General features: G+C 44.9%; 1 protein-coding gene across 1 annotated transcript; it reads left to right on the top strand.

Annotated features, from left to right (window-relative positions):
- Positions 1 to 3036: 3036 nt before the first annotated feature.
- Positions 3037 to 6184, top strand: LOC133912751 (receptor protein kinase-like protein ZAR1). The gene is made up of 2 exons (XM_062355644.1): positions 3037 to 4668; positions 5192 to 6184. Exons 1-2 carry the CDS (start codon positions 3171 to 3173, stop codon positions 5839 to 5841), a joined length of 2148 nt encoding a protein of 715 aa, XP_062211628.1. The 5' UTR covers positions 3037 to 3170; the 3' UTR covers positions 5842 to 6184.
- Positions 6185 to 27807: the final 21623 nt, after the last annotated feature.

A 27807-nucleotide genomic window follows, 5' to 3' on the forward strand; every position in this document is an offset into this window, starting at 1 on the left:
CTTTGATCATCTACGTGCTGTTTTTAATGCTTTGAGAGATGCACGTTTATTCGGTAACCTCGAAAAATGCATCTTTTGCACGGATCGAGTTCCTTTTCTTAGCTATGTTGTTACTCCACAAGGAATAGAAGTAGATGAAGCAAAAATTGAAGCCATAAAGAGCTGCCCAACCCCTAATATTGTTACTCAAGTAAGAAGCTTTGGTCTTGCGGGTTTCTATCGGCGCTTTGTGCGGGATTTCAGCATCATTGCTGCCTCAATAAATGAATTGACGAAGAAAAGAGTAATTTCCAAATGGGGACCTACATAAGAAAAAACATTCAAGTTGTTGAAAGATAAATTTACCCATGCTACTTTGCTCTAACTCTCTGATTTTGGTAAGACCTTTGAGCTAGAGTGTGATGCTAGCGGGATTGGAATTGGAGGTGTGTTAATTCAAGAAGGTAAACCTGTTGCTTATTTCAGCGAGAAATTAAGTGAGCCAAGTCTGAATTATTCTACCTATGATAAAGAATTGTGCTTTAGTTCGTGTGCTTGAAACTTAGCAATATTATCTATGGCTCAAAGAATTTATTATACATTCTGATCATGAATCGCTGAAACATATTAGGAGGCAAGCTAAAATGAATAAACGACATGCTAAATGGGTCGAGTTTATGAGTTTTTTCTATATGTCATAAAACATAAGAAATGAAAGAACAATGTGATTGCTGATGCGCTTTTTAGGTGTTATATCCTATTATCTTAACTTGATCATAAGATTTTTGGTTTAGAGACCATTAAGGACTTATATGTTGCTGATTTGGATTTTAAAGAAGTGCTTGAACATTATAAAGAAGGAAAGATATGGAATAAATATGTACTGAATGAATGATTGTTCTATCGTGCTAACATAATATGTATTTCAGCTAGCTCCGTTCGTCTTTTGTTGTTACAGGAGGCGTATGTTGGAGGATCGATGGCACATTTTGGAGCAAAGAAGACTGAAGATGTGCTGGCCGTCCACTTCTTTTGGCCAAAGATGGGACGAGATATCGAACGCTACATGTCACGATGCACCGCTTGCAATAAAGCTAAGTCTCGTATGAATACATATGGTCTTTACATGCCTCTTTTTATCTCTAGTGCACTATGAGAGGATATTTCTATAGATTTTATTTTAGGACTGCCTAGGACAATGAGGGGCAGGGATAGCATATTTATAGTTATGGATAGATTTTTTAAAATGACACATTTTATATCTTGTCACAAGAGCGATAATGCTACAAACATAGCTGATTTATTTTTCAGGAAAATCGTTCGACTAAATGGAGTGCCTAATACTATTGTCTTGGATCGTGACACAAAGTTCTTGAGTCACTTTTGGAGATCAATTTGGAATAAATTGAGGACGAAGCTGCTGTTTTCTACTACGTGTCATCCCAGACCGATAGTCAAACATAGGTTGTCAACCGTATATTATTGACCATGTTACGAACTCGAGACTGAGCTCTAGTCGTGGTCGTGGTCGAGTCCCAGGACAGCATGTTAGTAAAACGGTAATAACTCTCTCATACGAAGTCCGTTTTAGATAATCTTGAACATTCTAAAAAGTTTCTGACAAGCCATTTCCAATGGATATGAGTTCGACCTAATATTTCTTATGGTGTAGTTAGAGTCAAAGAAATAAGATGTTGTACTACCGTTTTGGACTTAGTTGACTTTTGTAATCGTGTCGTAGTCAGAGTCCAGATTGTGTACGCCTCTTTCCACGGCTGCACAACCCTATATTATCCTCCTTATGTCCCCTATATATACATAATAGCCATCGTGGTTTAGGCTCGAGTTTAGCTTAGATTATTTTGCTTTAGGCGGTTTCGCTGTTTATCAGTTTGTTAAATCCCAAACTCGAGTACTTCATTAGTAATTAGCAATATTTAGATTGCATCTACCTGTTCTCACTTGCGTTCTCGATTCGCTTGCAGGAAAAACCTTTTTGGCAAGATCAACCACGTCTTGACACAATTGATAACTATTGAGTAGTGGTATAGTGGTTGCGAGAGTTAAATTTTAGATTTTAAATAATATTTTTGTAATTTTCTATAAAATAATATTATTTTTTTCGTACGGCGTGATCTGGCCGCTGCTCCACTCTCCTCGAGACCTGAAACCCCCCGCGTCCGCTCGCTCACGTGCTGGCGCCTTTTGTCGGTCATCGCCTTCGCGGAGCCTGCTGGGCCCCGGACCCTCAAATCATGGCGTCAGCGCGGAGAGCCTCACTAATCACTTTTTTGATTCACTGTACTCTGTACTGTGCGCGGAAAGATGATACTACGTTTGAGGCCAGGCCGGTAGACGCAGCAACCGGAGGGAGAGGTGGCATGTGATCTGCAGCAACGTTTACAAGATCTTGGTGGACCCATGAGCTAACGGCAAGAGAGTAGTAGGATTCACCATTAGCTTAATTGCAATTGCAATGTACAATACCGTTGGAAACCCACTCGTCAATTGATCACACCGTACCCGTACGGCAGGCAACTGGTGATCATGACTGGTACCAGACTCCAAATGAACCATGGACCACGCTGGTACTCCAGACGCTCGGCCGGAGGAACCTGCTTGACTTCTATGTTGAAAATGACGTGAATATTGAAAACGGTACAAATTCGTCAATAATTCGCCAAACAGGTACCAACAAGCACTGAGTTCGGCCAGGCGCTACTTTCATACTAGTATAATGTCACAGTTTGTACTCTGTATTGTACATTAAGATTAATAAGATCGTAATCCAGCACACCCAAAATAGCCACTAAACTGGTAGTAGTAATTTCATATCATCCGACAGTGGCGCATCTGAAACGTGTCCTCTGAACGGGATACCTCACCCAAAACTGAGACTGAGATGCTACATTGAGATTTGGGATGCCGACAGAGAAACTACGCCTGAAGCGCTGCACGGCCCTGGAGGTCCACACCGGATTTGAATTACCGGACAAAAAAACTCCATGATATAGCGAAATAACAAAACAAATCCCCTTCTAGTTTGGCGAGTGCTGTGGGGAAAGGGGTGCACACCGAAGAGCAGTAGACTATTTCTTTATCCTCAGCTGCCCACCCATGCCCACCACACCACCGCCCCTTTTTCCTCTCACTCCCCCACTGCACAGCCCCACTCGCCCACTCGCAACGCCATGGTGGCGCTCCACCACCTCGCCCTCCTCCTCGCACTGCTCGCCGCCGCCCCCGCCACCACCGACGCACTCACGCCGGACGGGCAGGCGCTGCTGGCCTTCAAGGCCGCCGTCCTACAGGACCCCACGGACGCGCTCGCGAACTGGAACGCCACGGCGCCGGACCCCTGCGCGTGGAACGGCGTCGTCTGCTCCGCCGACACCGGCTCCTCGGCCCCCCGCCGCGTCGTCGCGCTCTCCCTGCCCCGGAAGCGCCTCGTCGCCGCGCTGCCCGCGGCCCCGGCGCTCCCGGCCTCTCTCCGCCATCTCAACCTCCGCAGCAACCACCTCTTCGGCCCCGTCCCCGCCGAGCTCCTCACGGGGGCCACGGCGCTCCAGAGCCTCGTCCTCTACGGCAACGAGCTCTACGGCCCGGTCCCCGAGGAGCTCGGGGACCTCGCGTACCTCCAGATCCTAGACCTCTCCTCCAACGCCCTCAACGGCAGTCTCCCGGCGTCGATCCTGAAATGCCGGCGGCTCCGCTCGCTGGCGCTCGGACGGAACAACCTCACCGGCCCGCTCCCCGCGGGGTTCGGCCGGGAGCTGGCGGCGCTCGAGCGGCTCGATTTGTCCTACAACCGCTTCTCCGGCGCCATCCCGGACGACATCGGGAACCTCTCCAGGCTCCAGGGCACGGTCGACCTCTCGCACAACGAGTTCTCGGGGCCCATTCCGGCGAGCCTCGGGAGGTTGCCGGAGAAGGTCTACATCGATCTCACCTACAACAATCTGTCGGGCCCGATTCCGCAGAATGGGGCGCTGGAGAACCGGGGGCCGACGGCGTTCGTGGGCAACCCGGGCCTCTGTGGACCGCCGCTCAAGAACCCGTGCTCGCCTGACGCCATGCCATCGTCCAACCCGTTCGTGCCCAAGGATGGGGACTCGTCCACGCCCGAGGCGGCTGGTGGCGGCAAAGGGAGGAACAAGGGGCTGGGGAAGGTTGCCATTGTGGCCATTGTGCTGAGTGACGTGGTGGGGATTTTGATCATTGCGCTGGTGTTCTTCTACTGCTACTGGAGGGCGGTTTCATCCAAGGACAAGGGGCGGGGTGCAGCTGCCGGATCTAAAGGGTTGAAATGTGGCAAGGATTGCGGCTGTTTTAGCAGGGATGAGTCTGAGACTCCATCCGAGCATGCGGAGCAATACGATCTTGTGGCATTGGACCAGCAAGTGAGGTTTGATCTGGATGAGCTGCTCAAGGCGTCAGCATTTGTGCTGGGAAAGAGTGGGATTGGGATTGTGTACAAGGTGGTTCTTGAGGATGGGCTCACGATGGCGGTGAGGCGTCTTGGGGAAGGTGGATTGCAGAGGTTTAAGGAATTTCAGACCGAGGTTGAGGCGATTGGCAAGGTCCGGCATCCCAACATTGTTACCTTGAGAGCCTACTACTGGTCTTTTGATGAGAAGTTGCTGATATATGATTACATTCCTAATGGCAGCCTCGCCGCAGCAATTCACGGTACACACATGGTTTTGCGACTTACATAAAGATTTATAATGCCTTGGCTATGCCCTTTTTTATTGATTCTGTTGTTTCAAGAACAAGTAATTGAAAAGTTCCTTATCATCCTTGTGTGAATCAGAATACTAATTCCCCGTTCCTTAATTTAGTGCAATAACTGCAGTAGGATGGAAATTTGGTATGCCCTTGATGTCACTATGCATAAACTTTTTATTGTTCTTTGAATTTAGTATGTTAGGAATTCAGTTCATACAAAATTACCAACTTCTTTATTCCTCTTCGATCAATTATTAGTTTTTGGTACGATTTTGATTATGGCATTAGTGAAACATTGACTTTCTGATGTGACCTACTCTTCTGTTAGCTCTTATCTTTATTCAGAAGTTGGAGCATTTCTTACATATTGGAATAAAGATTACTCGAGTATATTCTCACCTTCTAGTAGGATATGTGTGGCGGTTTTTTGAGCTAGTGATTCGTTTGTTGACTCCTTGCTCTGGCAAACTGCTATGGCTTTCAGGTAAACCTGGGACAATGACATTCACGCCATTGCCATGGGAAGCTCGTTTGAAGATCATGAAAGGAGTCGCCAAGGGGATGTCTTTCTTGCATGAATTTAGCCCCAAAAAGTATGTTCATGGGGACTTGAGGCCAAACAATGTGCTCCTTGGAACAAACATGGAGCCATACATTTCAGATTTCGGCCTTGGGCGACTTGCAAACATTGCTGGAGCATCACCTTTCACGCAATCAGACCAAGTTGGTTTAGAAAAGGCTCAGAGCCAGCAATCAGATGCCTCAGTGAGCCCTCTTGTGAGCAAAGGGTCATGCTATCAAGCACCAGAAGCACTGAAAACGCTGAAGCCATCACAGAAATGGGATGTCTACTCCTTCGGCGTGGTCCTGCTTGAAATGCTTACAGGCAGATCACCTGCTGTTCTCTTGGAAACTGTGCAGATGGATCTCGTTCAATGGGTCCAGTTCTGCATTGAAGACAAGAAACCATCCACCGATGTGCTCGATCCTTTACTAGCCCGAGATTCAGAACGGGAGGACGAGATGATTGCAGTACTAAAAGTCGCTCTCGCTTGTGTTCAGGCCAATCCTGAGCGGAGACCATCGTCGAGGCACGCTGCGGAAACTCTGGAGCACCTCAATGGTTCGAGCTAGACAGGTGGCGATTTTGGACGGAATATGATGGTTGTACAGCTCAATTGTGGGGCGAAGCTTAGGAGGGCATGAAGCTGCATTAGTTCAGTAAGTATGTAAAATTATCATTTCCCTAGTGCCCACTGATTGTCCTGGGCTCTTAAACAAGTTAGGTACTGGCTGGTATAATTAGTTTGCTGTCGTGAGATGTGACTTTCTTGTGCTCGCTTAATAGTGACATTGTGGGAATGAGTAGTTTAACTATCTGTATGCATGCTCTCTGTCATGAGTGGGCAGCAACTAGTAGAAGTACGATCCTGAGCATTTTCTTTGGAAGATTGGACCATGCATGCCTTTCTGGCTACTCTCAGTTGTGGCTTGTTATCTGGAATATTCTTATAGCGAAAGCATGTCTGGCCCATAATTAAGGATTGTATCCCAAAGCTGGGCCTCCTAAAAGCTTGCTCAGTCTTACCTTTGGAGAGGGATATATTATGGCAATGTGCTAAAGTGACAGTGGTTTAAACCTTGTGTTGTATGTAGTACGAGCTGCGCATCCTTTTGGATCTTCAAGAGTTTTTATACAGGCTCTTTCTTTCCATGGAAAGCGATATGGTGCTGCCTGTTTTATATTATTATTATTATTACTATTATTATTATTTTTGCATAGCAAAGAGGCAGTGTGGCTGTGGTCGTACTTCATTCTTGGTTGGCACGAACAGTTGTTGCTTTACTTGTCTTTAGTTTGCATGAGATGCTACTGTAGGGAATCAGGCTGCTTCTCTCTAAAGAAAATAGAAGGGATCTTTCTGTTCTCTTATAGTCAGGAAGGGTAGCCTGAACCCTGACTGCAGCGCAGTTGCATGGCTGTTGCAGTTCTGCAACAACTGATTGTAGAACGTCTGGAACATGGGAATTTTTGTAGCCCTCCCTGTGAATATTGAACCTGTTTTCCAGCCAAGTCAGCGCATTGAGAACAGGGCCTTGTTCCACTTGTTTTGTGGATTCGAAACATATCGTTGTGTTCGAATTGCAGTATATCATATAATTGTAACTGTATAAATTGCGGGCGTGCCAATAAACATCAGAGCAATAGAAACACTAAATTTTATTCATTCATTACTGAACTCACGAAGTACAAGTTTCATTGATTACAACATCTTTTGGTCTATACTCATACACACGTTATCTCACTAGCTCTTCTGATCTGGCTATTGATTCGTCATGGTTCCCGTGGTCTCGTGAAGCATCCGGTTAATTACGCCCGTTTTCCGGGTAACATCCGATTAAACTACTTTGCTACTGATCGTCATCGAGTCGTCTCCGAGTCTGCAAAGGTTGTAGTCACATACATCACAGATAAGGCAAAGTAAGAGTTAGAAATCAACACAGTAAAAAAAGGGACAAACAGTCTAGCATGAGTTTTATGGATTGTTTATACATCTCGGGTCATTATCGGTCACAGAAGCCTCAGAAACTGCAGCTCCTTATCATCACCCATAGCCTCAGGTACTACAACGAGATAGAGGGAGAGAGAGTTTAGCTGCACGTCTGTTTACCAGCTACAACCTCTTGGGAGCCCGGTAAACGGCGCGTGTCTCTAGACTCCTATCTACAACCTCTAATCTCAACCTGTCGGAGGATGAACTCCTCAAGCGGGGATCATGAGGGACCCCCTTTGAGATTCGACCGGGGGAATGATTCTGAATCTACCTCGTACGTGAATTTAATACGAGTATATGGGATGTAGGCGGGACGGATGATCGGATGCTAGTGGGAATAAATGTTCGAGGGATTTTAAACAGGTTCGGGTCGCACGGAGCGTAATACCCTACTCCTGTGTGTATGCTATTATTGCTCTGGGAATGCCTTTCTCTGGATCTCTCGTGTTACAAGGTTTTTGTCTAAGTCTAGAGCTTCGGTCTTCAAGCGTCGATCTCTCTAAGCTTCTACTCGGCTTCGTGCTTCGTATGTCGTGACCGTGTCGCCTGTTGAACTTGTAAAACTTGTCTGAGCCCCTTCTTCTCTGAGGTGCACCCCCCTTTTATCCTGTCAGGGGAGGCTTGGCGTGCCCAGAAAGGAGGGCACGAGTCCCTATGAGCCATAAATGGAAAGCAATCATCATGGGATGCAGCTCGACGTTACCGGGGTTGAAATATGCGTCCCCGGTCGGTCTTGTCGCCCATTACGCTCGGCTTTAGCAGTTGCAGGAGGGGGGCCCACCGGGCAGCCACCGAACCACCCCACGTGCCCGCCCGATCAGAGCAGGTCTGACACAGTAGGGCGGCAGGCGATATGCCTCGAGCCCAGCGATGACATCTCTCAGCCGCGCAGGGTGACGTGCGATGGGACCCGTCACATTAAATGTCCCCACGCTTCCTGCCAAGCGGTGGCAGGGACTGACAACAGGCGTGGGGGGAGTGGTTGGAAGTGACAGGCCACGCTCCCTCTTAAATGCAGCATTGGGTCTCTCACCAATTGACACCTCACCGCTGAGCCCTTGTGGGGTCCACCGGTAAGGGGCTTCTCAGGTCCTCGGGGAACTCTGGGTGCTCGGGGGACTACTGTTCATAATCCCGAGTGCCCTCTCCCGGATATGTCTTTTTCCGGTCCTCGGGGAACTCGGGTACTCGGGGGCCACTGTTCATGGCCCCGACTGCCCTCTCCCGGAACGCTGTCTTCTCGGGTCCTCGGGGAACTCGGGTACTCGGGGACCACTGTTCATGGCCCTGAGTGCCCTTTCCCGGAACTCTGTCTTCTCGGGTGCTCGGGGAACTCAGGTACTCAGGGATCACTGTTCATGGCCCCGAGCGCCCTCTCCCAGAACTGTGTCTTCTCGGGCCTCGGGGAGATAGTCACCGAGGGAAGGCGTCACGTGGCATTCTGCTGTCCTGGTCTCAGGACTCGAGGACCTCTGGTTCCCATATCACCGACACAACCTATCACACAACAACAGAGCCACACAGGCGAATACCACAAAGACGAAAGGTTATAACAAGCTGCAAAGGCACCATAGCCCCAAAGATAACAGCCACAAGGAAACAGTGACAGCCAGCAAGGAGGGGGGCAAAATCAGCCACACAGGACAAAATATCAAAAAAGGGCGAACAGCATGCCCAAATGGTCATCACCAGCCTCAACTGCTAACAGAGGGCAAGCTATATTTTAGCCCACCTCACTGATAAGAGGAACAGCCAACAAACTGTACATCTAGCAACCACACCACCTAACATAACCCATCTCTAATTGAAACAAGTACCAGGGAGTATGGCCATTCAACACAATGATGTGCCAACAAGTCATAACCGGACGGCAATCGGCCACAGGGAGGCAAGACTGCTTACAGCTGACAAGACCAATAGTAAAGCTAAATCAAGCGACAGAAATACCAGAACCACAAGGGAACCCTCTATCAGATTGTTAACACCAGGCAACATATCTACAGATCAGGAATATTACTCTAACATCCACTAGGGCTAGCAACCACAGACCTTGAACAGCACTAGCCGAGCGAGAACAAGCCTCAACAGCCAGACCTCAACTCAATATATAATCTGAAAGGGCAATAACATAATGCACAACTCCATCTTAATAATAGAAGGAAAACTAACAGCACCATCACACAAAGCTATCACCCTAGATAGCAAAGAGAGCAGCGCCCATTAGATTGATCAATGGGGCAAACTGACAGTGCCCACATTCAGAACTCATCACAGTGACAATAGAGGATAGAGAGATCAATCCTCAATTCATCCGAGCCGCATCAACTCATAAGCCACCATATGCATCTACTAGCAACAGGGGAGGCTAAACGGCAACCATCTGCACATAATGGTCCTAACAGCGACCAACACCAGTACAGAGGCGCTCGGTCCCCAACCGGTGGCTTATACGGTGGCCCCAACTCCCAGCTAACGACAAAAGACCAAAGGTCAGAAAGAGGAGAAGAAACAAGCCGGGCACAAATATGTCTCCACGACAAAAGGGCAACCGAGGCCAGAAGACAGAGATCAAATACATATCGCTGATCACAGCATATGGCCGGCCGGAGCACAATGCCTTCCCACCTCCACCATCACGGCCGTGGCACGGAGGCCAGCCGGATCACCACCACAAAGAGCATCCGGCCACCAGCAAAGAACAAACTGGCCACCATCACAAAGAACTAGGGGAATTCGCCTCAAGTCGTTGTGGTCAGGATGGAGGGAGGATTAGTTTTACCTTGCGGTTGACATTTTCTTGGACAACCTTCGCACGCCGAGCATGTCGGCTCAGGTCACAAAAAACTGGGGGAATTCACTCATGACCACCCACAGCTACTGACCCTAGCCAAAAGGGTTGGCCAGCTTTGAAAAGCTTGGTTGACGAGGTTGGACGTTGCGCGTGACTACATGAAGCGCCGATTGTGTCCCCTGTGGAGGTGAGCACACCCAGCGTTTATATACTCTGGACAAAATGACAAGACCTAGTTGAACTTCACAGGTTACCCTGCTATCAATTCCCCGGTATCACCCTTTCTTATATGTGTGACCTCTCACACCTCTTTTGTTATTCAGATCTTACCGACGACGTCGTCGACTCCTGGGTTTGAATCCTAATGCTAGGCTCCCTGAGGAAAGACGATCCTACGGTCGGCGCTCTTCCATTATATGATCTCGCCCCTCCAGAGAGATCATACGTAAGAGGGTAAGTTTGGCATTTCCAAAATTCCTGCCCTCGAGCCTTCTTATGATCTGGATTTTCATAGTTGACGTCATTTACAGGCTCTTCCTAAGGTTGACATTTTGCGTCTAGTCATCGACGAGGTCCCGAAGGCCTCTAGTCAGGCTGCCCCAGGGAGTGGAGTTCATCGTGATCTCCACCCAGGTGCCCAATAGGGCACGGCCCCGCTTCCTCGTGATCGATCTAGTCATGCCTTCGACACATCTAGTCACAGAGGCAGCCAGATAGCCCCGGGCCAGATGTCAATCACAGGTGAAGATCTTATGTGCAGTACTGGTCAGTAGAGGAGTGACTAGCCTCACCCTAACCTAGCCAGGGACCAGACAGCTCACAGCCAAAAGTCAACCACAGGCAGAGGTACGACGAGCGGTGCCAGCCACCAAGGGAGCGATCAATCACTCCCCGAGTCAGTTGGGTCCGACTAGTCTACACGTCGAGTCCCCGTACAAGGGGAGAAAAAGGTCAGCGGAGGATTCGGCTTTTGCGGAAGTGTCCAAATGTGCCCATTGGGACATTGTTTGCCCGCGGCATGACAACTGATGTGGCCTCCTCGTCGGGTCAACTTAGTGGTTTTTGCGAGGTCAAGAGTTGTGCTCACCCCTATGACCACATGGTAAGTTCCCCGGTTAGGCGTAGACATTTCGAGTTCTTTTCTTGACTCCGTAACTTGCTGACGCTCCAGGTCCTCCACCCCGTCAACGACTCCAATAGAAACTCCTCCTCTGGTGCCTCAGTCGGGCATTCCAGCCCCCGAGCCAACTGCGGTCATAACACAATCTGAATTGCTCGTCCTGACCCCCGCCCCTTCAGAGCCTATTAGGGGTCCGCTCCGGCCTCCGACTTGCTCTCCTTAGTCGCTAGCCTCCCTACCTCCATCAACCAACTGATCACTGAGAAGGAGGTGATAGACCGTAGATGCGCTGAGTTGGAGAGGCTAATGGCTGAGGAAAAGGAGGCGAGGTACGCGCTTCAGCAGGAGAATGCCACACTTCAACAGGATAAAAACATATTTCAAGAGGAGAGGGTTGCGCTCATCGCTCAACATTCCAAGCTGATGGAGGATGAGCCGATGACTCGTGGTTTTCTTTAGACTGCCTTTATGGCAATACGGGGGCCCCTGAGGAGCGTCGAGCTCGAAGCCAACAAGTTGAAGGAAGAGTGATGCGGGGATGCCTAATCTTCGGTAGGTAATATGATAAGTTGATTTGGTGGAGCTTCGACGTTGATGATCCAAAGACTCTGATCAGAACAGATCAAGAGCCCTCACAACCACTACACCACCACTCTGTGGTTATTAATCGTGCCAAGACGCGATCGACCTCGCCAAGAAGGTTTTTCCTACCAACGAATCAAGAACACAAGCAAGAACAAATAGATGCAATCTGAATATTGCTGATTACCAATTAAATACTCAAGTTGGGGTTCAACAAACTGATAAATGGCAAAACTGTCTAAAATAGGATAATCTAAGCTAAACCTGAACCTAACTATGACTGCTACTGTATATTTATAAGGGGACATGAGGAGGTCGACCTGGGTTATGCAGTCGTGGAAAGAGGCGTACACAACCTGGATTCCGACTCCGACACGATTACAAGACCCAACTAGGTCCAAAACGGTGGTGTAACACTTTATTTCTTTGACTCTGACTAATCTATAAGAAATATTTGGTTGAGCTCATATCTATTGGAAATGGCTCATTGTAAGCTTTCCAGAATATCAAAGATCGCCTAACACGGACTTCGTATGAGAGAGTTATGTTTACTAACGTGATGTCCTGAGACTCGACCATGACCCTAGCCACGACTTTGACCACAACCACGACCATCACTAGAGCTTAGCCTCGAGTCCAAGTAGACTTGTCCTTCGAGGGGTGACGTCCGGGTAAGGAAGCATGAACAACGAGAAATGAGTTCACCTGTTGGTCTAATTGTCATGTACGTGCTCTTGTAATTGGACCTTATATGATTTGAGGATTCTTAGCGGTATTGATCGTATCCGAAGGAGCCATGAGCTTATCATCCTCCCCCTCTTAAATTGGAGTCATCCTCGAATCAAGCTCTTCTTCTTCTCCCAAGTATAGCTTCAAATCTGAAATATTAAATGTGGGACTAATAACAAAATCTATATGTAGATCCAATTTGTATGCATTATCATTGATTTTCTTAATTATTCTAAATGGTTCATCAACTCTAGACATCAACTTTGATTTTCTTAGTTCTGAAAACCTATTCTTCCTCAAATGCAACCAAACTAAATCACCTGTTCAAGTTTTATTTCCTTCCTACTTTTACTTCCAGCAATACTATACTTTTCAGTCATGATCTCTATATTCTTTTTAGCTGTTTAATACAACTTAAGAATAAATTCAGCATATTTCTTAGTATCTAAATTAAGTCTTTTAAAAGTAGGCAAATGTAGTAAATCAATAGGAGCGCGGGGATTAAATCTATAAGCTACTTGGAACGGACTTACCTTGGTGGTGGAGTTTACCGACCTATTGTAAGCAAATTCAATATGCGGTAAACACTTTTGCCATATCCTCAAATTTTTCTTTAGAATAGCCCATAACATGGTCGATAATGTACGGTTGACAACCTCTGTTTGATTGTCAGTCTGGGAATGACACGTAGTAGAAAATAGCAACTTCGTCCCAAATTTATTCCAAAGTGATCTCCAAAAGTGACTCAAAAACTTTGTGTTACAATCCGAGACGATAGTATTAGGCACTCCATGTAGTCGAACGATTTCCCTAAAAAACATATTAGTTATGTTTGTAGCATCACCGCTCTTATGATAGTATGTAAAATGTGCTATTTTAAAAAATCTATCCACAACTACAAATATACTATCCCTCCTCCACATTGTCCAAGACAGTCCTAAAACAAAATCTATAGAAATATTCTCCTATGGTGCACTAGGAACAAGAAGAGGCATATAAAGACCATGTGGATTTAAGCGAGACTTGGCTTTGTTGCAAGTGGTACAGCGTAAAACGTAGTGCTCGACGTCACGTCTCATCTTTGGCCAAAAGAAGTGAGCAGCTAGCACATCTTCAGTCTTCTTTGCTCCAAAATATGTCATTAATCCTCCTTCATGCGCCTCCTGTAACAACAAAAGACGAACAAAGCTAACTGGAATGCATAGCTTGTTAGCATGATAGAGCAATTCTTCATTCACACATATTTATTCCATATTTTTCCTTCTTTACAATGCTCAATCACTTCTTTAAAGTCTAAATCAACATTATATAAGTCCTTAATAGTTTTTAAACCAAAAATCTTATGATCAAGTTGAGATAACATGGTATAACGCCTAGAAAACGCATTAGCAATCACATTGTTCTTTCCTTTTTTATGCTTTATGACATATAGAAAAGACTCAATAAATTCGACCCATTTAGCATGTCATTTATTCAATTTAGCTTGATTCCTAATATGTTTAATGATTCAAGATCAGAATGTATAACAAATTTTTTAGGCCATAAATAACATTGTCAAGTTTCAAGCACACAAACTAAAGCATACAATTCTTTATCATAGGTAGAATAATTCAGACTTGGCCCACTTAATTTCTCGCCGAAATAAGCAACATATTTACCTTCTTGAATTAACACACCTCCAATTCTAATCTTGCTAGCATCACACTCTAGCTCAAAGGTCTTACCAAAATCAGGGAGTTAGAGTCAACAACTTGAATGTTTTTTCTCGTACAGGCCCCCATTTGAAATCCACTCCCTTCTTCATCAATTCATTCGATGGGGCAGCAATGGTGTTGAAATTCCACACAACGTACCGATAGAAACCAGCAAGATCATGAAAGCTTTTCACTTGAGTAACAGTCTCAGGGGTTGGCCAGCTTTTTATGGCTTCAATTTTTTCTTTATTCACTTCTATTCCCTATGGAGTAACAATATAGCAAAGAAAAGAGACTTGATCCATGCAAAAGATGCACTTTTTGAGCTTACCAAACAAACGTGCATCTCAAAGCATTAAAAACAACACGTAGATATCAAAGTGTGACTCATGTGACTTGCTATAAATCAAGATATCATCAAAGTATACCACCACAAATCTTTCAATAAATTCACGTAAAATTTTGTTCTCAATTACATGAAAGAACTAGGTGCATTAGTTAACACAAAACGCATTACTAACCACTCATACAAGCCAAAATAGTTTTAAACACAGTTTTCCATTCATCTCTAAGTTTTATTCTAATTTGATGGTAACCACTTCATAAGTCAATTTTAGTGAAAATTATAGAACCACTCAACTCATCAAGCATGTCATCTAGCCTAGAAATAGGATGATGATATCTTATAGTAATATTATTGATGGATCTACAATCAACATATATACGCTAACTACCGTCTTTCTTAGGAACCAAAAGAACAGGAACAATATAAGAACTAAGGATTTCTCGTACGTACCTACTATCCAAAAGGTCTTGGACTTGTCACGAATTTCCTTAGTCTCTTCCGGATTGGTCCTATATGCAGCACGGTTTGGCAAAGTTGCTTCCGGAATCAAATCAGTTTGATGTTCTATTCCTCGAATTGGTGGTAATCCCGGGGTGCTTCAGCTGGAAAAACATCCACAAACTCCTGCAAAAGGTTAGCAACAACAGGAGATAAAGAGCTAGATATATCATCGAGTGAAACTAAAGTATCTTTGCATATCAAAGCATATCATGACAGCTCATTGTCATAAATTTTACCAAGGTCAGATTTTGTTGCAAGCATAACACACCCTTTTAATTTAATTCTATCGGACTTAGAAGTTGTTGTCACCTTCTCCTTTTTGGGTAAAAAAATTTGTTTTGCTACTTGCTGATTTTCAGATTCATGCTTATGCTCTTTATCTTATTTTTAGCTATCTTTTTTTTATATTTCACAATTTCAACACATGTTAAAGGTAGAAAGGTTCTTTTTTTCCTTTATACATAAGGGTGTACTTATTACTTCTACCATGATGTGTTACATCTGTATCAAACTCCTATGGTCGATATAGCAAAAGAGAGCATACTTGCATAGGTACTACATCAAAATCAGCACAATCATGGTATAAACCAATAGAAAAATACACCATAGTCGTTTGCATTACATTCACCTTACCGCTGTTGTTGAACCATTGAATATGGTAAGGGTGAGGATGGGCTTTTATTGTCAAGGCAAGCTTCTCGATCAAATCTGAACTTACCAAATTGTTGCAATTCCCTCCGTCAATAATAATGTGAACACGGTAATCCTTGACTACGAGAAACATCTGAAATAGATTGTGGCGTTGTAGCTATTCTGATTGCTCTATTTGAGTGCTTAACGCTCGCTGCACAATGAGGGTCCTATAATTCTCTGTGGCAGCAGCACTGAATTCTTCCTCATAGTTGATATTCATCTCGTGTTCGTCCTCTTCACCTGCAAGGTTAGCTACAAGAGCATATTCATCCTCAACATCACTAGCACTTACATATCTACCGTCCTCTGTTACAATGTATGCTCGCTGACTTGGGCAATACTTCATGACATGGCCTATTCTCTTACATTGGTGGCAAATAATCCTAATTGTGTGACCAGTCAAAGCAATTGAAGAAGAGCTCTCCACTAGAGCCTACACACTAGCAGATTTTGTTACATCGGAAGCGTGTAATAGTGTCTAAGGTACTGCTGAACGTGCCCTACTTGAGAAGGAAGCAACATATTATGAAGCTGAACATGGGGCTATTTTGTCTTGACCCGACGTTGATTTTAAAGTAGTTGAGCTTCTAAAATTGTTCCTTGGCCTATGTTGTCATCCCTGCAATTCTTTTTCTGCCAAACATGCAAGTTGAAACAACATAGGAATGCCATCATATTCTTTGTAATCGACTGTGTCATGAATTTTACGCCTTAACCCTCCATAAAAACGTGCGATTGCAGCTTATTCATCCTCAATAATTTCACTACGTAACATGATAATTTGTAGCTCCTAATAATACTCTTCTACATAATTATCACCTTGGTTTAAGCGCTGTAATTTTTTACACAAATCATGTTTAAAAAAGGTGGAAACAAATCTGTTACGCATAGCAATCTTTAAAACATTCCATATAGTAGGTGCTAATCCATCAATGCATATCCTATTCCTCCAGATGATTGCAAAATTTTTAAATTCACTAGTACATTGTCTAACTCTATGCACTTCAGGAACTAAATGAGTATTAAACTTTTGTTATCTCCCAATCTAAATACCTTCATCATAAGCACCCTCAAAAGATATTATAGTAAACTTAACCTTAGCAAATAGATCATCATTAATACATGAGTTATTGTTACGTCCCAAATTCTGTAATCGCGTGATTAAGCTTAATCACGCATCATTAGTGTCATAATTAAATTCATGATAAATTATTTTGGCATACTAGACCACTATGTTCCGAGTCATTGGATGAGAGAAAGAAATTCGGGAGATAAAAGAATTGAATTCGCAGTTAAAACGGACCTGCTCTCTCTTCCACGTGGGCCCCACATGTGGCCCCACCACCCACCACACATAATGGGCAGCCCCCACCTTCTCTCTCTCTCCTCCTCACTCCCCACGTCTCCCACCCGAGCTGCACAGCAACAGCAGCTGCTGCTCTCTCCCCCTCTCAAGCTCTCTCACTCCTCCTCTGTTTCCTCTCTCTAGAAGTCGAACTGAGGTGAGCATGTGGTGTCTACGCGTTCTCTAGCTCATAAGCTATCCATCCCGCCAATTCATTTTCATTTTCCTCGAGCATTCGAGTTGATTTTGGTATCTTTTGGTGTTTATGGTTGAAATGTTAGGAACATCGGATTTTTTCATCTCCTGAGCGTTTCACTCTATTTTCTTCATCACCTGGCGGTCACTAACCTCCAGAAGCACCGTGGATAAGTCTCTTAGGCTTCCCATGGTATGAATTCGTGATTTGGTTGGTCGATTTCGTGATAAAGCAAAGTTCATGAGTTCTTGATGCTTTGGACCAAAATGAGGATTAGATGAGATTTGAGTTAGGAATCGAGTTACTGGGATGATGAGTGAGTTCTAGTCCCCATAAACTATCTCAAACATGTTCCCCTTGATTGGAGAGGCTAGCAAGTTGATTTGGCAAAGTTTTCCCCCTTTTAGAGCAATTCTAGGCGGTCCAGCTGCAGAAATTCGTGGATATTCCGCACAAATGCGGAATATCCGCAGAAATTTACGGATACTCCGTAGTTACTGTTCATCAGACGGTTTGTGGCTTGTAAATTTCATAATAAATTCTTCGTAGCTCTAAAAATTATGAAACTAATTTTGTTGGTTTCATAATAACCTCCTCTACCTATTAAAAATGTTTCTAGCCATGAAATAGTTAATTAACTTTATAGGATAAATTAATTATATTAAGGCTTCATTAATTCACCGTTAATTCTTTATAAGTCTAAAATGGGTGAATCCAATTTTGCTAGTCTTCTTATGACTTGTGCTAACTAGGAAAGGATGTTCATGTAATTTAAAGTATATTTTCATGGCTTTTATTCATACGCATATTGTGGCATGCATAGCTGCACTTCATTCGTGCTCATCATTGTACGCGTTCTCCCTTTTAGTGAACGAAGAACTGGAGCGTGATGTGGGTGTGAGCGAAGGCGACAGCGAGCTCCCGCATTTCTGTGAATTCTCTACGGGGAGTGTCAGGCAAACCCAAGTGCAGCAAGGCAAGCAACTAAGCATTTTGTACCTTTTATTCAAATGAATAGAGTCTAAAAATTGATAAATTATGCTTATGTATGTTTACATATGTTTCGAGTCAATGTCGGGCAAATGGGTAGAACCTAAGTTGTTTGCATAATTCGTCTACCTTGAATTATTGTTTATCCATATCCTTGTAGCCATAGTCACATGGTCGATGTCTAAGAGTCGTCCAATATGCTTAGCAATGCTTAAGTCATTGGTAGAAGTCGAACAACGGTGTCGCTGTTGTTCGTGAGCCTAGGGCTTACTACTTGGTTCACAAATACTTGATGATGATGAGACGGTTGGATAAGTGGTGAGAATGAGGCAAGATGTGGGCAGTGTTAGGGGTGTATCTGCCATTGGCTTTAGCACTTTCGTTACTCACCATATGCTGATCTAATGATAAGACGAGTCGAATACCTTTATAGTTGTAGTCATTTGGGGTCTGAACATCGACGGTGTGAGCGAGCGGGCTTGTAGTGGTACTAGTTTGCTCCGGGAGTACTAGTACCGCTACGCCGAGTGATGCATGTTTCAAATGATCGGGGCTTATTGGGAAAGGTTGACATGAGTCCCCCCTCGCATGGACCTGTGTGGTTATGCGAGCCGTATAGTCCTCTAATCGTGTGGGTCCAGGAGTATCCCCTGCAGGGTGTAAAAATATTTCGAAATACCGCGCTCTCGGTCATGAGCACGCTTCTGTCCATCTACATTGGTCGTAGAGTTTTCGCTTGTGGTTGATGGTTGGATTTGTGGGAGATGGTTGAGTTGGTCTTTGTTACATACATGTTCACAATGGTTCCAGTTATTTATGTTCAGTGGGTTATAACAGGGTAGAATTATGTTGTTGTTGGTTAATTTAGTTGCTTACATCTATGTGTCTATGTTGCTTATCACTCATGTTTAACTTAATCATGTGGCTTTTTCTTGCTAATAGCTCACTCATGATCCTTGGAGTCGAGCTATGTATATGTGTTTTATATGGTTTAAGTCTTACGAGTACCTTCATACTCAAACCTGCGTTTTAGGTGCTACTGCTGAGGTAGAGCCGGTGTTTGGCTACTTCATGCCTGCCGATCAAGGTGGCGGGCAAGAGTAGTTCATCCTACTCTCGGAGGTCGTGCTTTTGGGGTGGAGCCTAAGGGCATGTGGCTCCATCCTCCTTTTGTTGTCAAGCTCAAGAACCATCAAGAGGAGAAGAAGCGCAAGAGGGGTCCATCGCCTTCCATGGGCGGGAGCTCTCAACGTGCCCGCACTGAGAGTCAGCCTCCACCATTTCATGTGTTGGCCTCGAGTGCTCCACATCCAATGTGGATTGTGCAGCGTCTAGCTTTCTCCGCTCCACAAGGGCAGCCTGCAAAACCAGCTGGCTCTCAAGTGAGCATGACAGGTGGCCCCAGCGACCCGTGCTACAACTGTGACAGTGTCGGGCACTACACCCGAGATTGCTCCTATCCGAGGCCACCCCCTACTCAGTCTGCATCGCAGTCCTGTCAAGAGACCCACGTCCCCAAGCTTGGCCGAGCGCGCCAAACCACCACTGAGGATGTTCACAAGGGTGACACCATACTGATGGGTACGTTGCTTATGAATTTCAACTCCGTTGTTACTCCTGCAGTTGTTCTTTTTGACTCCGAAGCCTCTCACTATTTCGTAACTGCAAACTATGTCCTGCATCATGGCCTGAGTGTTAGTGCCACTCCTACACCTTATCTCATTGATGCACCCAGAGCCAACATGTTTATCAATCATGTGTGCCTAGAGTGTCGGTTGTTATCAATGTGATACCGTTCAGTGCAAATCTGTTGGTAATGAAGTCAAGGGGATAGATGTCATTTTAGGGATGAATTGGCTCACTAAGAACAAAGTTGTCATGGATTGTGCTCAGCGGACCGTTACTCTAAATGGTCCACCTGGCACCCAAATTCAATTGAAGTTGAAGGCCATTGATCCTTGCCTTTATACTCTGAAGGCTATCCCCACCATGGATCTGTTGAGTATCCCTGTGGTGTGTGAATTCCCGGATGTCTTTTCGGATGAGTTGCCTAGGATGCCGCCCGACCGAGCAGTGGAGTTCTCTATTGAGCTCGTGCCTGGAGTGGCCCAAGTTTCAAGGAAGTCGTATAAGATGTCGTTAGTTAAGCTAGCTAAGTTGAAGAAACAGATTCAAGAGTTTCTGTCAAAGGGTTTCATACATCCGAGCTCCTCCCCATGGAGATGCTCGATACTATTTGTGAAGAAGAAGGATGACACTTTGCAGATGTGTGTTGATTACCGTCCGTTGAGTGAGGTCATAGTCAAGAACAAGTACCCGCTTCCTAGGATTGATATCATGTTCGATCAGCTAACAGGTGCCCAAGTTTTCTCGAACATTGACTTAAGGTTGGACTACCATCAAATCAAGGTCCGACCGGAGGATATATCAAAGCCGACTTTCTCGACCCATTATAGGCTTTATGAATTCACCGTCATGTCCTTCAGATTGACAAATGCTCAAACATTTTTCATGTACTTAATGAACACGATATTCACGGAGGAACTTGATAAGTTTGTCGTGGTTTTCATCAACGGCATTCTTATATACTCCAAGACTGAAGAAGAATATTCTGAGCACCTTTGTGTTGTTCTTGGCCGACTCCGAGATCATCAGCTCTATGCCAAGTTCAGCAAGTGCGAGTTTTGGCTCATGGAGGTAACTTTTTTGGGTCATGTTCTATCAGAGAACGGTGTTGCAGTTGACCTAAGAAAGGTGCAGGATGTGCTCAACTAGGTCCAGCCGAAGAATGTCACTAACATCCGGAGTTTTCACGGACTCGCAGGCTATTACCGTCGGTTCATTGAGAACTTCTCCAAGATAGCTAAGCCAATGATTGAACTGTTGAAGCAAGGCAGTGTGTTCGAGTGGTTGAGTGATGCAAGTCAGCTTTCCAGACTTTGAAGAAGTTGCTCATGACCGCTTTCGTTCTTGCTCAGCCCAATGTGAACAAGGACTATGATGTCTATTGCGACGCTTCCGGCATAGGCCTCGGCTGTGTCCTTATGCAAGAAGGCTAGGTCATTGCTTATGCCTCACGTCAGTTGAAGCGCCATGAAGAGAATTACCCAACGCATGACTTAGAGCTTGCCGCAATTGTGCACGCTCTGAAGATTTGGCACCATTACCTAATGGGCAACTTGTGTCGTATCTATACAGATCACAAAAGCCTCAAATATATCTTCACTCAAGCAGATCTAAATATGAAGCAGCGAAGATGGCTCGAGTTGATCAAAGACTATGAGCTGAAAGTTCATTATCACCCCGGCAAGGCGAATGTGGTCGTTGATGCCTTGAGATAAAAAGCTCATAGCAATTGGCTTATGATCGAGCCCGGGAATTCCACACTCTATGATGATTTCCGCCGACTTGGACTCGAAATGGTTCTGGATGGCTTTCTTGCCAATTTGGACATCAAGTCCACTCTCCTGGATGAAATTAGGGTGGCTCAGAAAGATGATAAGGGTATGGCCCGAATCCGATAGAAGATGAAGATCGGTTAGGCCTTATGCTTTTCAGAAGATATTCAGGGCATTCTGTGGTTTGGGAACCATCTAGTGGTTCCAAGGATCGAGGCGTTGAGGAAGAAGATATTAGATGAGGCTCATGATTCGTTGTTGTCTATTCATCTGGGCAACACGAAGATGTATCAAGACCTCAAGCTGCGATTTTAGTGGACTCGCATGAAGCGAGAAATCTCTCGATATGTTGCTGAGTGTGATGTCTGCCGAAGGGTGAAGGCTGATCAAAGCGTGTATTGAGCATTACAATACTTTCATTGAGTAGCTGCAATGCGGTATTGGTTTTTGCAAGCTTCTTGTCAATATTGTCATTAATAGTTTGTCGATGATCATCCAACACCATTGTGAGTTCTTTCCTCAAAACACACTCTTTCACATCCAATATTTCACCTGCCATGGTGAGTAGTAGACATAAGATAACAAAATATATTATCTCTATTGAATACTAGGTGGTGGAAAGTGAAGTGGAGTCACACACTCTCAAGCGTCTTACCACACTCTTGCAAGTGTACTTACCAATCACAGCAGTTAGCACAACCGGTGGCTTGTTCGTGATACCTTATTGGGTGCGAGTGAGGTAGTTGCAAGGGAAGAAATCGTTCTGATTGAGAGAAGGTGTAGCTTGAACAGGCAATATTTAGTAGCAAGGAATAGCAATAATTGAAATCAGATTAGCACGGCTGAATAAGAGTCCACAGTACTCGTCACAGTTGCTGGCCTAAACACGTTCCTAGAATCAGCTCAAGCAAGCCAGAAACTATAATAGACACAAGCACAATGAAACATAATTCGCAATGTAGACTGATTTTTTTTAATTCTCTCTCTCTTTTTGAAGATCTTTGCTTCTTGTTTTTTTTTCGAATGTGACACAAACTCAAAACTCTTCAACTGCCTTTTCTAAGACTAGTGAGATACGTGGGTCACAAACGTTTTCCAAAGAGCAGAGGTATAAAGGTAATAAAAAGATACTCTCTCTCTCTCTCTCTCTCTCTCTCTCTCTCTCTCTCTCTCTCTCTCTGAACTTTGCCTACCTCTGTTTCGGCTATGGTGGTCAGATCCGAGAAGGTGGGTGACTCCGACTAAGTAGTCACAGTGATTAGATGGTCAGACCCCGAGTGATTGGTCGGAGTGACTGGTCGGAACCCTAGTGGGTGGTCACGGCGACTAGATGGTCGGACCCCGAGTGGGTGGTTGGAGTGACTGGTCGGAACTCGAGTGGGTGGTCATGACGACTAGATGGCCCGACCCCGAGTGGATGGTCGGAGTGACTGGTCAAACCCCGAGTGGATGGTCGGAATGACTACTCGGCTATAACAGATAAGGACTCGATGCTAGAAAAATAGGACACAATTACTTGATCAGCAACAAAGACACCAACGATGGATTCAAACTCAATAACGTGAAAACTAAAAACAAAATCGTGAAGGGTACAAAGTGGTTTGGACAATGGAATAACTATGATCTAAATCTTTTTGAGGGGCAATTTTCTGGACTCTCGGTAATAGAACAAAAAGAAACAAAGGGGATAAATGAGATTACCTAACAGACACCCGAAGCTCTGATACCACTTGATGCGGGGATGCCCGATCTTCCGTAGGTAATAAGATAAGTTGATTTGGTGGAGTTTCGACGTTGATGATCCAAAAGCTCTGATCATAATAGATTAAGAACCCTCGTAACCACTATAACACTACTCCGTAGTTATCAACCGCGCTAAGACGCGGTTGACCTCATCAAGAAGGATTTTCCTACCAGCGAATCAAGAACACAGCAAGAATAGATAGATGTAATCTGAATATTGTTGATTACTAGTGAAGTACTCGAGTTGGGGTTCAACAAACCGATAAATAGTGAAACTGTCTAAAATAGAATAATCTAAGCTAAACCCGAGCCTAAACTATGATGACTACTATATATTTATAGGTGGGTGTGAGGATATACCTAGGGTTATGCAACAGTGGAAAGAGGCATACACAAACTGGACTCTGACCCTGACACGATTACAAGACTCAACTAGGTCCAAAATAATGGTGCAACACCTTATTTCTTTGACTTTGACTAAAATATATGGAATATTTGGTCGAGCTCATATCCATTGGAAAAGGATCATCGTAATCTTTCCAGATTGTCTAAGATCTCCTAAAATGAATTTCGTATGAGAGAGTTATGCCCGTTTTACTGACGTGCTGTCCTGAGACTCGACCATGACCATGACTTCGACCACGACCATAGTCACGACAAGAGCTCAGACTCGAGTCTGAGTAGATTTGTCCTTCAAGGAGTGACGTCGGGTAAGGTTGTGGTGCTTCTTCCACATTCATAAGCAATAAAATATCACAAGAATTTAGTAGTAATCCATCCAAGAAAGCATGAACAACAAGAAATGAGTTCACCTGGTGGTCTAATTATCATGCACGTGCTCTTATAATTAGACCTTGTATGATTTGAGGATTATTTACGGTATTGATCATATCCGAAGGAGCCATGGGCTCATCAAAGAGTCCACTTAGGGTTGGGCCTACTCCATCAACGTCTTGGTGGAGAAGTTCACCTAGCTCCTGAGCATCTTGGCGGTGAGGACAATGGAGGATGTGGTGAAGGTAGCTAAGACTATACCAGGGTATGTTCTCAGGTGCTACAGCTGCTGTGACCCCAACTTCAACCTTGAGATCGTCCATGAGGGGGTCGTGATCACCGAAAGTGAAGTTGGAGGTGGAGTGCCAAGGGCCACTGAAGTTCATAGGGTCTCTCTTCCTGGTGGAGATCGAGGAAGAGTAAACACCAGTCTGTATTTTAAGTTTGTATGATACTTGATTGACCTTCTACATTTCTTTGATAGGCTTGTGTCGCTACTGTGGTCATAGAATCCCGAAATAACCAAATCACCTTCTCGCTCTGAGTCGCCGACCACCACCATAGATGACATCACGATAGCGTAGTCTGGAGGTGGTTTCCGAGTGTGAGCTTGGGTTTGCGGTTTAGTGATAGATCTTTCAGAGTGATCTTCGAGGTGTGCCAGTCTTTCCACAAACTAAGCCACGTGTAGTCTTAGACTAGCCGAGTAATACCTGACCAACTAATTTCTGTGTGCTCTGCGACTTGTTTCGGACCAGTTTGTAAGGAGGAACTGCTCGTGGTACAAAGGGACTTGGAGGGGACGTTGAGGGAGAACGACCAACGGCAGGTGTACTTCTACCATTGCCTTAGTCGGGCGTTCACCCCCTTTGACTCGCTACTCCAAGCTACTGGCGTCCATGTCCACGTAACTCCTAGGGATATCGTGATCGGTCATATTAACTATTTTTTGGCGGCCTTTGAGGAGGCAGGTGACCTCTAGTAGAGGCTTCATGAGACCTAGTGGTGACCACCTCTTTGAGGTCGGAGTCTCCGACACCTGCCTTGCTCTTGCGCGTGTCAGTGATCACTTCCCCGACCTCGACCTTGCTTCGACAGTCTCTGTAGGTTTTGATGGTTTTATGTGGACCACGACAGAGCTCGCCAACCATGTAGACTCATTCTTGTATGCAGCTCACTCCCTTCTTTGGACCGTCTGGTTCGACCCGTTGAGGGGCATCTTCGGATCCTAGGGACACTAAACAAAATCATTAGAACTAGCCCCTAGGCACTATCCTAGCAGTCTTTTTGTACTCGAGGACTTGTTTTCATATAATTTTTTTTGTGCTCGTGCGGTGGGCAGGCTCAGCTAGTTGTTACTTATAGAGGGGATCCTGGCTTTCCGTGCCGCTCACTAGCTAGGTTCGTGGTGCCTATATAGGACAACCCTTAGCCCTATAAGCCCTTCGGTGGCCCGAGTTTGGGCTTGTGGCCTCGTGGTCAGTATCCATCAGCTGCCCATACCCTTGATAATAGGCGAGCGACCATTTTTATTCCTTCCCAATCAATTTGAAACTCACCACATGAGCGATCAGTCAAAATATTGTGATAGCATAAAAAGGAAACCTAAAAAGGAAAACCTATACCGTTGTAGCCCCCGACCATCTAGTCAGCAGAAAAGCTACCGACCAGGTGGTCTGACCCTTGAATTGAAAAAACTAACAAGCTGACAAGAGATTGTTCTTGTTTAGGAGATCCTGTAAAACAGAGAATTTTGTCTTTGAATCAGAAAAACTTACAAGCCATACTCCACGCTCGTTCGAAAGATCCTGCAAAATTGAAAAAATAGCTCATTTCTGAACAGCCTTATACATAGAACTTGCGCAACTGGGCTATGTTCCAGGAGTTGTGCAATTCATGGTCATCCTCCATGGCTAACATGACCGCACCAGATCGGGTAACATCGACCACTTTGTAGAGACCCTTCCACTTATGAGAGAGCTTGTTTTGACCTACCTTATTCTGAATCTATCTAAGGATGAGGTCATTTATGACCCGTGTTTGCTCTTGCACCTTGAGGTTGTGATAGCACCTGAGGCTCTGTTGATATCAGACTACTCGAATTAGAGTACGATTGCATAACTCTTTGATTAGGTTTATGTCATCCTCCCGTATCCCCACCTGGTCGTCGTCTGAGTAGTTGGTCGCTCGAGGAGATTGGAGGGTGATCTCGGAGGGGAGCGTTGCCTCAATGCCAAAAACTAGGAAGAAGGGAGTTTCAGTCGTAGCCCTACTGAGGGTCGTTCATAGTAACCAGAGTACTATAGGGAGTTCGTCCATTCATCGTCTCGAATATCTCTTAAGCGAATCTTTCCCTGCAAAGGATTATGATGACGTTGGAAATTGTGTGTGTCCAGTGGAATAATGCGACATTCTCCCTGGGGTACTGTTCTAACTACTTTTGTGTGCGTCTAAAGAGAGTTCGAATATTGAATGTGATGAGAAGTTGGCGTAGGAGATCGTGGCTCCAAGTTGTAGTCGTGCACTAGTCCAAAAGCCATCAAGTGTCTCTTTGTTCGTGTGAGCTCGCTGAGTAGACGTGATTTGACTTTTGGCAGACCCTTGGTTTGCCGCGAATCATTATGTAGCCAAACCTGTCGTACGACACCTAAAGATGAAGAGTCGCGGATGCCTCATGGCATGGAAACCTTTTTAAACCAGAGTGGAGAGCACTTGTCACTCCAAGTTGTCCGCTTCAATCCCTAAACCTAGCCATGGAGTCCTCATCATCGTCTAACTCTTAGGAGATTAGGGTTAGGGTCCTAGCATCACCATCAGGGCACCTGCCCTTGTCACCAAAGTCTCCCCCTCCAGCACCACATTCTTCTCTAGCCGAGTCAAACTCCTGCGTCAAAGTCTATGCCATCTCCTTTGATGATGATGAGATGGAAGAGGTAGCAGCAGTCGGTCCAGCCGCCACTGAGGTTGAGCGGTTCAGCGAAGCTCTGGTCGCCAAGCCCTTGTTTGCGTGTCAAGAAGAGGTGGACTGAGATCTCTTGAAAGAGGAGATATGAGGGGAGGAGGCCCCAGAGGAGGAAAAGAAGGAGGAGGCCATGCACTCCACTTCGTCCTCATTCCCAAGCGACGACGACGATGATAACGGAGCAAATAATTACTAGATCAGCTACTCTGAAGGAAGGAACCTTAGGTGTTGGCTCTTCTATTAAGGTATGTAAGACTCTATGTGGATAACTAAACACACATTTGGATAAGGTTGATGGGATAGGACCATCTATATTTTAGATCGCAAATCAAATAAATGGTTTAGAAGATAATATCATTTATAGTGTGCTAATAAAAAAGTGCACTTACTCTAACCAACTAGAATAGACCACCTCAATAAGTATAATGCTTAGCTAAAATATAGATAACTCCATCGAGTATTTTTTATGAATGGACTCATCCAACATCTCACATAAATATTTTCTCAAATTAGCCATCTAATTCAAACTATTCTCTAACAAAAACTCTCAAAACCTGAATGACCATATACCATCAGGATATCTTATAAACCAAACATAGCCTACGATGGTGAGTCTTGGATTGGGGAACATTTTCGTTTGTTTTTAAAAAATCATCCACTGAGCGGCAAAGAAAAACAAAG

This window comes from Phragmites australis, chromosome 1 (assembly GCF_958298935.1).
Source record: "Phragmites australis chromosome 1, lpPhrAust1.1, whole genome shotgun sequence".
Taxonomy (NCBI): Eukaryota; Viridiplantae; Streptophyta; class Magnoliopsida; order Poales; family Poaceae; genus Phragmites; species Phragmites australis.